Source organism: Trachymyrmex cornetzi, unplaced genomic scaffold, assembly GCF_001594075.2.
Source record: "Trachymyrmex cornetzi isolate Tcor2-1 unplaced genomic scaffold, Tcor1.1 scaffold358, whole genome shotgun sequence".
In the NCBI taxonomy this organism is placed as follows: Eukaryota; Metazoa; Arthropoda; class Insecta; order Hymenoptera; family Formicidae; genus Trachymyrmex; species Trachymyrmex cornetzi.
The window spans coordinates 169,203-179,987 of record NW_017298300.1 but is presented as its reverse complement, the minus strand read 5'-3'; the positions used below and the strand labels follow the sequence as shown (position 1 = coordinate 179,987).

At 35.2% G+C, this 10,785-nt stretch overlaps 2 protein-coding genes across 3 annotated transcripts; one reads left to right on the top strand and one right to left on the bottom strand.

Annotated features, from left to right (window-relative positions):
* Positions 1 to 1,881: 1,881 nt before the first annotated feature.
* On the top strand, positions 1,882 to 3,366 carry Pdf (Pigment-dispersing factor). Its single transcript, XM_018510874.1, is given in 4 exon segments — positions 1,882 to 2,061; positions 2,064 to 2,078; positions 2,625 to 2,770; positions 3,043 to 3,366. Coding segments are annotated over 4 exon segments (405 nt in total). The 5' UTR covers positions 1,882 to 1,949; the 3' UTR covers positions 3,175 to 3,366.
* A 1,011-nt stretch (positions 3,367 to 4,377) lies between these two features.
* Positions 4,378 to 10,458, bottom strand: Pitslre (cyclin dependent kinase 11B pitslre). Of its 2 annotated transcripts, none has more exons than XM_018511072.1 (7): positions 10,176 to 10,458; positions 8,985 to 9,362; positions 7,858 to 8,858; positions 6,014 to 6,340; positions 5,154 to 5,430; positions 4,788 to 5,018; positions 4,378 to 4,709 (listed from the first exon to the last, which is right to left on the bottom strand). In XM_018511072.1, exons 1-7 carry the CDS (start codon positions 10,265 to 10,267, stop codon positions 4,415 to 4,417), a joined length of 2,601 nt encoding a protein of 866 aa, XP_018366574.1. In that variant the 5' UTR covers positions 10,268 to 10,458; the 3' UTR covers positions 4,378 to 4,414. The 2 variants fall into 2 exon arrangements, with proteins under 2 accessions (XP_018366574.1, XP_018366575.1); XM_018511073.1 differs by lacking the exon at positions 10,176 to 10,458 and adding an exon at positions 9,669 to 9,857.
* Between the last annotated feature and the right edge of the window lie 327 nt (positions 10,459 to 10,785).

Genomic DNA, 10,785 nt, shown 5'->3' with positions numbered 1-10,785 from the left:
TATATATATATATATATAACCATTACCATTAATTTTTATTACTTTTCTAGTGAAGAAATAAAGCGAATAATGCGGGAATTTTTGCCTATCCTTTGCTTATTCTTTTTATCGATTTTATAAGATATTACGAGTATAACTCCGCGACGAGCGGAGTACACGATAGTAATTTGTCTCGAGATACTTAATTATGCGACACATCTCTCCTTTCGTTCCTATCGTCTTCCCCAAAGAATGACAATGCGTCATCATCGTTGGTCGAACGAGTAATGCCTGCAGTGATTTACTTGGCGAGTATCGAAAGGACGTACGGAGATTCGACGCACCAGCCTTCGCGAGGTCGAGTTTCCTCGTGCAGAAAGCACGATCGTTCATCTCCCCCGAGATTAAATACGATACTAACCCTGACGAGACTTGCATTCGCAACGATCGAGTGGCGAACGAGACATTGCAAGTGCTTACTAGCAATTGCTAGCAATCGCTGCCAACTTGATGTCTTCACGATATGATAACATTGAGTGCAACTTGCCAAAATTCGTACTATTACCATATGCCACCACGTTGCCATAATATAATATGCAGCATCATACCGGCAACGCAAGATATAATTAATATTGACGCAGTTATCTCGCTGTTAAACTGCTAGCATGTTGCTAGCATATTGTTGCTACAATGTCAGTATATTCGAAATCCACCGGTTGAATTGAAGACAAATCTATGGCAAGTTGCCAGCATCATAAGCAATCACAGATTTGTGCGATTTTGCTGAGACACGCTTTGCTATCCGAGTATTTTATACAGACATTACATACTTATACACAAAGAAAAGCCATCTATTATGAGATAGCGGCGTTTCTGCTAAACTAATAAACGCTATCTACATAATTGATTCCATCATGAATTTATTGCTCTTGGATTGAAAAAACTATTTAGTAGAAAATTCATTATTAGATCATGCCTGTATAGTTCATATCATTGTAAAAAAAGGTTTTAGAATTTCGATATATCTCAATGACTTCAAGTTTCATTGAGATGAGTCTTTTGAACCTTGCCTTTAAACCTTATTGTTTAATAAATATTATAAATATTTGGCAATAAATTCTTCATGTAGTGATAGAGTAAGGTCGTACTAATAGAAAAATACGGGATATGTTGAATTGTTTAATTACAGAAGTTAGATTTGATGATCGTAAAACCATATAAGGCGTGGAAACCGTAATACGAGATATGTACTCAGGGTATTTCTAATATGAAATAACCCATGCTCGTATGTTATAGTGAAAATCGTTGCTCAAGAGTAAATGTTATTGTACAATAATAAAAAGGACAACCGGAATAAACGTCCAGTGCCTATTTTTTCTGCGATGCTTGATTTCAACTACCTGAAGACGAGTTCTGGGTATAACCTATCGCATGCTCATTTTTCACGCACGCTGGCTGTGTTTGTTTGCATTTTAGAAACATAAAATAAAATTTCTTAATTGCAACACTGATATATTTTGCGTTTTACTTTCAATTTCTCGGGGCATCTCATATTATAAGGAGCACAATTTTTTGACTTTGCGATTTGCTCACTTTTTACATTTCTTTAATTAAAAAAAAAATGGAATTTGAATTAAATTTTATATAACGTTATCTTAAAGCTTATTAAATTCCCTTCGAAATGACCTATCATTTTTAAAAATTCTGCCCATAGACTACTAGCATTTATCCAAAATAAACTCGGTATCTCATAATACAGACACTTGTACAGAACAGTCGCTCGAGTAATCAAACGCAGGATTTACTGAACGCTTCGGCAGCAAATCTTTCTTTTACATAACTTAATAAAAGAGACGAAACACAATTTCCGCAATAATCTCGCCGAAGAACATCTGTCGTTCGCAGCTAGAGCTCTCATCGGCCTACGTCCTACGATCTGAACAGACTACTGTCAGGAACAGATCTCGGCGATGGGTATTCGGTATAAAAGAAACAGAGCATCTTCAGATTCACGTCGTATTCGCGTGGCATCTACATCGAACAGCATTCCCTGCCACTTCAACGTCTGCTGCAGATCGGCACTTAACCGACTACTCCAAGTAATTATATATTACATTCATTTCAATTATTTTATTTCAATAAAATTTTCGGGCATTACGAAACAATTTTATTAATAAACACAACAAAATGTTAATAATTCTTTTACACCAATCTGCATTAATTACGCTATGTAAATAAAATAATAGATATTATTTAACTTTATGCATTGTCGCTAACGTAATTGAAGGGCAGATTTTTAATACTGCAGTTTAAAAAAAAAATCGATTAGAAACTTTTTTTCTCTATTACCAACTTATATCGATAATAATATAAACCATTAAAAAAAAGCTTTCTACAGTTACAAATAGTACGTACTTTACTCAAGTATGTATTATATGTTTTTTGTTTACTAAGGCTATATCAAAGAAAGTGGAAAAAAATTGTTTAATAGAAATCATGAAAAGGGTTTCCAAAAACGGCTTTATTAACCTTCCTCCCCCCCCTCCCGCCCTTCCTCGCTCTTTTCATATAGCATAATTACCTTAATATATAACCTTAATATAAATTTTCAAATATTTTTCTATATGTGTTACCTTCCCCTAAAGGGACATCTAAATCAATGGCTAATTACGTGAGATTTGCTGTCATTGTTGCTATTATCATCGGAATCGTTCGTGGAGAGGAGTCCAGTGAGCTCGAGGATATCGACCGAAACATTCTCAAATTGAATCTTCCCTACGGCAGAAGATTGGTAAATATGATCGTCCTTCTAAACGGCAATTAAAAGAGGCGTTTAAAAATTTGCTAATATACGTGTCGCGCTTATCATATTTCGAAATTATATTGAACACTTCGACAAGATGAGATACGAGAATTAATTTGCACATCGACTCGGACTCGGAATGCTACTTAACTGTCGCGGTCGATACGCTTTGAAAAGGGAACACTGTGTATAATATAATACTATTAAGTAGGTTCATTAGGCGAATTTATGTACATAAGAAATGCGTTAATCTTTTTCAGGATAACGAATTGGAGCTGGTCAGATTGATACTAGTGGCACCGCGATTATATCATCCCAAACGTAATTCCGAGCTTATAAATTCGCTATTGGGTCTACCGAAAAATATGCATAATGCTGGGAAACGCAAGTAATTTCACTTGGTTGTACAAGATAATTCAAAGATATATCAAGATATATGAAGATAAAGAAATATACACCTCGTAGATTATCCACCAAAGAATATATATGAGAACGAAACATTTAAGAAAATCAAACAGGATTTATCAGTAATGTTCCCAGAAGCAGAAATCTTGTGTAAAATGAATCAGTACTAAAATAAATGTAGAAAGTCACATATATTCTTTCTATTTCATTACATCTTTCTGTTATATAATTCCTCTTATTATCTTTTATTCTTTTTATAATCCATACAGCACATTGATGTCCAAAGAACATATAGATGTCTTGATATCTATACAATATCATATAAATATCATGGAACAAATTCATGCAACATCTCTTAGACAAGAGATTGTGTGGGATCACAAAATGTGAACTAAATTACAAATATTAATCGTAAATATGCAATTTTTTTATATTTTTATTTTACAATAAATATTTCTATTATTTCTATACTAAAATAACACGTAACTCTGTATGAGAATAACTCGTAATTGGCAGGCCTCAGATTTGATACTCTGAATCTCGTTTTATATGAGGACATTTATAAAAAGAGAGAAAGATTGTAAGGTGAATTGTAATCCATTTCATGAACAAAACTGATAGCTAAATATATGTATTACTTTGTACATAAAATCATATGCCAAAACATATAAAGAATAATTGTAAGCATCTCCATTTTATAAAAATAAAACACCATAAAATGGAGATGCTTACAATTGTTTTTTACATTTTGTGACATACGATTTTATGTATAAAATAAAAAAATTTATACATTACGTGGATACGAAATAAAAGAATCCTATATGACCTGATGTATCGGTGATACTAATGTGTTAAACGACGAACGAAATATCTCTCGATGAAACGGAACACTGTACGAGCTTAAAAAAGTAGTCGTAAAAAAATATGCATATATATATATACATATACAAGGGAAGCTCGATAAGTCAGTGACTGTCTTTCTAACTTTTTTTTTTTACTAAAATTCCACTTATTTTTCAATATAGTCTCCTTTCAAAAAGTCACTAACTTACCAAACTGCCCACGTACGTACATAAATACACATACACACACACGCGCGCATATATATATATATATATATATAATAATACGTTTCTTTACGTGTAAAAAAATATATTTTGTATATTTTATATAAATATATTTAGAAAAAAATTGTTATAATTCAGAATGCAAAATTGTCTCTCTCAACTAAAATTTTAAGTGGAAACCACCGCCAACTGGCGGCGCTCTACCACCTTCTGTCAGGCCCATGTGAAAACCAGAATTGCTCAAATCGGCATCGTCACCGTCGCCTAATTGTTTGTATTCTCTGCCGCCGCTCGGTGGCTTCGGAGACGCGTTCGTGGTTCTAATTCCTTGTTCCGATTTAGCGGGCCACGTGGGGAACATTTGTGGATCGATTGGCAAAGGCGCTTCAGTAAAGTAACCATGATTTAGGGCATCTTCGGCGGTTACACGTTGACGAGGATCATAAGTTAGAAATCTGAAAAAAAGAAAACAATTATGCTTTTAATCAAACTTATTCAGATATTGAAGGCGTTCTTCATATGGAATAACTTACTTGTTCAGCAATTCGATACCTAAATCGGACAATGACAAACTAAATCTTTGTCTGAGATTATTTACAGGATAATGTGCGAATGGGATTTTTTGTACTATAGGTAACTTAGCGTATCCTGGCCAAATCCTTTCGCTTGGTGTACCCAACTCTTTAAATATTTTATTTAATTGATCTATATCCGATTTTCCTGGGAACAGTGGTTCCATCCTTAGAAGCTCGGCGAAAATGCACCTGAGAAAGTACTATCATAAATATCATATAGTCTATATTTATATAAATTCTAAAATTTTATATAAAACATATTAATAATGCGTTAATATTCTTAATTTTTAAAAATTAAATATTAAGATATTAAATTACACTGACCCTACAGACCACATATCTATAGGCGTACTATATATTCCTAGATACTCTTTGTCACACAGCAATAGCTCAGGGGCTCTGTACCAAAGAGTTACAACGATCGGCGTGTATTGCCTCAAGGGAGAGCCATATTCTCGAGCTAAACCAAAGTCGCCGACTTTCAAAATGCCTCTATGACTTAATAGCAAATTGGATGTCTTTAGGTCGCGATGTAATATCCAATTATCATGTAGATGTGCGACCGCTCGCAACAATTGTTGCATAAGACATTTAACTTCTCCTATAATAGAAAAAAATATCGACTTTTCCTTACGTTCGTATATTTTGTTATAAATTGAGAAGTAAAAAATTTGAGCAGTGTAAAATGTAATTCACGAAACATGTATTTTCATATTTACAAATCCTTAACACGTTCCGTGCCGTATGGGCCACTGATGACCCATGCTGAATTTTCTGTTTGATATTTTGGCTATAAAAAGAAACGTAATTATAAAATAATTTCTAGCATCACATACATAGATACTTAATTATGATACATGCAATATTGGTATATATTGTAAACCTTTTTCTTCATAATATTTTTGCAATTTTTTTAGCCATAATAAAATACATTGTTATGTAACAAGTATAATAAACACAAAAAAAAAAAAAAAACTATCGTAGACCCACCGGTGAACGGTGATCAAGTCACTTAAAATTGGTACGGCACGGAATGTGTACCTTAGATTACTAATCTATGATTAAGCGTTATTTTTAACTTATATTTTTGTTAAAATTGTTTTTTATTTTTCAGTTTATGCTGTTATCACGCCCAACTCTTCAATTGGTTCCCTACTTCATTACATATAACAGAATATACTCACCAGGTATAAAAACTTGTTTCTTCTGCTTCATGGTTTCTATCAGGGATTTCAGATCATGCTCCACGTAATCCATAACAATAAATATTTTATCCATATTGCTGCCAACGACTATCTCCCGCACGGTAACAATATTGGGATGTTGTGCTTTCAGTAAAGTATTGATCTCTCTCAGGCTTGTAATCGGAAAACCTTCCTTTTCCTTTTCCATTTTCAATCGTTTCAACGCGACTATCTCATCCGTACGTTTATCACGTGCCCTATATACGACTCCGTATGTACCTTCTTCGATTCGATTTAGACATTGGAACTCCTCGACACTTCTACAACCTAAAGAGTAGAGAATTTACAATACGTACGCAATAAATAAAAAAAAAATAACCAAAGATAGATTTTAAAATTATAGAAATGGATGTGTATACATATAAATTCACATCGAAATATTATTAATTCTAACTCGCCACCCTAAACAACATGCAAGTACCCTATGCGATTTTTTTTACATTGCTGTAACTTTTTTATAATACTATTTGAAACCTCTGGATTGAGGTTCAAAAAAAAAACTTTAACTATCCATAGATACGATAAGCCTGCAAGGGTAATTTTTTGCGTTATTCTCAACGTGAGAGTGCACAAAAGTTCTAAGAGGGTTCTACGCCTGGAACCTGTGTGTGACCGTGACCAGCTCGTAAGTTTCGGCGTTCTGGGAATCCCATTATTATTATTATTATTATTATTATTATTATTATTATTACTATTATTATTAAATATATGTTTACCGTGTTTCGGTTAGAATGAAAGTAAGTGTATGAGAAATTGTAAAATTGAAAAAATTTATTCTAATATAATAAGTAGAAATTTTATGGCCTCTGTCAGTCTTGAGAGATCGCTCGACCGGGCCGGATGAATACTATCGATTCAGACTGAGCTTGCATCATTCTTTAAATCATTGGTGTAACCCAAAGGATGAAAGAGGCGCAATTACTGAAAGATATAGTTTTATAGATAGTTCTAAATATTAAAATTGTATTCATTAGTTGTAAAATTACAATATGTACATTTTTCTTAAATGTCTCAGTTTTCGATGCTTTAAATAACTATACTTTTCTGAGTGATCCATATCGTATTATTTCTTTTAGTTAGTCCAAAGGGTCAACCAAAAATACCTTACATTTTTCTGCTTAAAGTTTAAATTTAAAAATTTGAAAATTTGTTATCCAAGGTAGTCGTTCTTCGTAAACTTTTTCAAAATTAAATTTTTTCAAGCCACTGTAATTAATTGAAAATAAAATATTTTTTGTTTGTTTTTCATATTTATCTATCCTTGTCTGAGAAAGATTTTGAAATACAGATTTCACACATTTTTCAGCTAAAAAATATGCGTTCAGAGGTAAAGCAAAGAGTGACAAAGTTGCAGGGTTCCACAAGCTCTGGTATGGCCGGGAAGGTAATAAAAAAATAATAATGGAGAGTTAGAGTCAAGCATTAACTTTTTCCAGCTCAGACTGAATGAGGCATTTTTCTTATTCATTCACATATAGGTCTAGTGTCATTTATTGTGTTTAAAAATTAAATTTGAAATAAAATTAATAAAAGACAAAAAAATTAAATTAAAGGAATAAAGACAAATGTGAAATGATCAGATTGGAGATGATTTACAATGAAGATCTCTCTAAATCTTTTATCATCTAGCAGAAATTATTATCTTCACATTAAATCAATTTTATTTTTAGGTTATATTAAAATGTTTTACCTATAGTGTGACTTATAGCCGAGTGCTTTTATTCCTTCAATTACTTATATTTTTATATTTTCAAATTTATTTATAGCACACATTTTTTGCTTACCCTGAATAGCTGGCAGATACGGCGGTAATTCTGGTTCCTCCACTTTCTTTTCCTCCTCTTCTATGTTTTTCGAAGCATTGTTGGAATCAACATGCCCAGGAGAGCCTCCATCCGAATGATCGGATTTGGCTAATCGATCAACGGACAATGGACTTGGATTGTTATATTCTGAGCCATCGTTAGAATCACCAGCGGAACCTTTATTTGACTCATTAGATTCGTCGTCGTCATCACTGCTCGATTCCGAGGAATCGGACGAATGTCGCTCCGAAGATCTTTCATGTGGACTTCTTTCTCCTTCGGTTGAGTGTTTGGACTCGGCTGATTTTGATCGTATATCCTCGGAACGAACAGGACTGATGCTTTCATCCGATAGCTCTACAACTGAAGGATCCGGATTGTTACCCGGACTCATGGGTCGTTTCTCGCCTCTCTTCATTCTTCTAGCTTCCAATTCCATCCTAGATACCTCTTTTCGTCTAGCCATTTCTCTATCGGCTTCCAATAGCCTTTCTTTTCTAATTTCTTGCTCCGTCATTTCTTTTGGATCTTTAATCTGTATCGAGATCTCATTTTGCACATCCATCTCATTAATGTCATCGGTTACAATCTCCATCGCTTCCCGTAGCTGCTTGTCCCGGTGCTCCTTTTCGCGCTCTATCTTCTCTTGATCTCTCTCGCGAGTACGCTCGTGCTTGTGAGATCTCTTGCGACGTTTCTCAGATCGTTCCATCAGTTCGCTTTCCGAAAACTGCTCTTCCATGATCACCCGTACATGTCTCTGTTCCTCCATGCGAATCTCACGACGTTCTCTACCGTCGTCCACCGTACGTATTTCGCGACGGTCCCGAAGGTCTTCCATCCGTATTTCTCGCCGATCGCGCGATTCGCGTAAATCTCGCAAGTCCTCCACCAATCGTACCTCATGTCGAGATGACTCGATTTTATAATTCCGAGTATCACGTGGATCCTCCCGTCTCTCTCTTCTCTTGTCCAATAATCTAAAACACACAAATATCTTGATCTAAGTAGATTATTAAAAGAACCGATTCATATAAATAATCATTATACTATTTACATTTACATGTTTTTTTTTTTTAAGTATATAGACAAGATTCTACAATTACCTTTCTCTTAAATCTTCTAGGACACGATCACCTGTACTTCTTTCCTTGCGATCGTGCCTAGAGGATTCTCTATCTCTAGAATGGCTTTCCATTCTGTCTAAGCGTTCCATCCTCTCGCGATTCCTCTTGGAGCTTTCCAAACGTTCGGATCTCTCGAGAGGCTCCCCCACATGCCTACGGTGCCTATGCTTGTCCCTGTGTTGTCTGTCTTCGCGTTCGTGCTGACGCGACTTGCGTTCTTTCTCATCTCTACGATTTCGTCTGTCGCTGTGCTTCTCCCTTCGACGAGACGAACTAGATTTATGATGGCGAACAACTGCCTGTGGTGGTTTAATATCCAAGGAGTCGGCCGTGTCGCCACCCTCTTCCTCTGAAAAGCTGTAGATATCGAACAAAACAATTAATTCGTAATTAAATTCAAATTGATGATATATCACGGACTCAAAACTTTTATCGTTTTAACAATAGTTAGACTTTACGAATCTTTTTTGACACAATTGATGAATGCAATTAAGAGAAAAAGTTTAATAAATATTTTAATGCTAAATAAAACAAATAAACATATTCCATATATCCCAAGGTAAGGACGATGTCGCGAGGAATATCTAAATATGATAGATAGAAAGGAAAATAATTGGATCACTCGTAGTGTAAATGTGCATTGTCTCGTCGAGTTTTGAATACCTAAAAATTCTGGGCAGCATCGCTCGTCATTCTGCTTCGTGAGACGTTATGCAACACGTTTTAATTTATCGTAAAAGAAAAGGAGGCTTGAGAGTGGTAATGCCACTCAGCGGGGTTGACGAAAACCACTCGACGCCAAATCCGTCTTGTATGCCATTCGCGAATCGCGAGTGTATTCTACGTACGTACGTATGTGTGTATGTGTGTATGTATGTATGCATATGTACCAGGTATCCTCGGCAATCGACTCACTCCGATAACTGGATTGCCGAATGCCGAATGCCGAATACAAAGGGAGAAAAATTTGTCGCGCAAGCGCGCACATGCACCTTAAATGTAAACGTTATTTTAAGCTAACCTAGACAACGTCCACTTTCACGTGGTTCAGACTTCAGACAACAAAGAGTAACAGATGTGTAATTGGCTGGTATCGCTGGTAAAGCGGCTGATTTTTCTTTTAAACCTAATTTCAAAGAAATTACACGGCAATATCATAAAAATAAATACCTAAAATCACCCATATCCTTCGATGGACTTTTCTTAATTTCTCCGTCTTCGCTCTGATTATCGATATCCATATCCGACGTATTCGCGGACATATTCGCGCCAATGATTAACAGATTTTTAACCTATACTCATTGGAATATCGCTCGTTGTATTCGAACGTGCTTCCATTTTTAAAGAATTACAGCCCATGGAAGGATTAGCGGAATAATCAGCGTGACGCTTAATTACGGATTTTGAATCGTAAATGCAGAGAAAAGAAATAAAAGAATATCACGATTTTCTCTATCTGTACTCCATACCACTAGCGACGTTACGTGTTACGACTACTTCACTACACTTACAAGCTTGAAGCTTGAAGCTACAAGTTTAGTGAAGAGAATAAAATGTCTGGTGGTGGAAGGGATAACACAGGTCTGTTCGCGTTGCTTGCACTTTTGGCACTCGACATCTTCGCTTTCTCTCCTTTTATACAGGGAATAACGAGCCGTCCAATCAGAGCTTTGGGGTATAAGTTCGTTATTACATCCCAGAGCTCTGATTGGACGGCTCGTTATTCCCTGTTGTCTGTGCCTATTGTGTTTCCAGCTTTACCCTAGTCATATAGCGTTTT

Excerpts from the sequence above, each read along its gene's own strand:
- Pitslre (XM_018511072.1), bottom strand. The coding sequence starts at position 10,267 with ATGTCCGCGAATACGTCGGATATGGATATCGATAATCAGAGCGAAGAC. Across the intron at positions 9,363-10,175 it reads AAGGATATGGGTGATTTTAG|CTTTTCAGAGGAAGAGGGTG; the intron begins GTATTTATTTTT and ends CGATATCTACAG. Across the intron at positions 6,341-7,857 it reads GTATCTGCCAGCTATTCAGG|GTTGTAGAAGTGTCGAGGAG; the intron begins GTAAGCAAAAAA and ends TCTACTCTTTAG.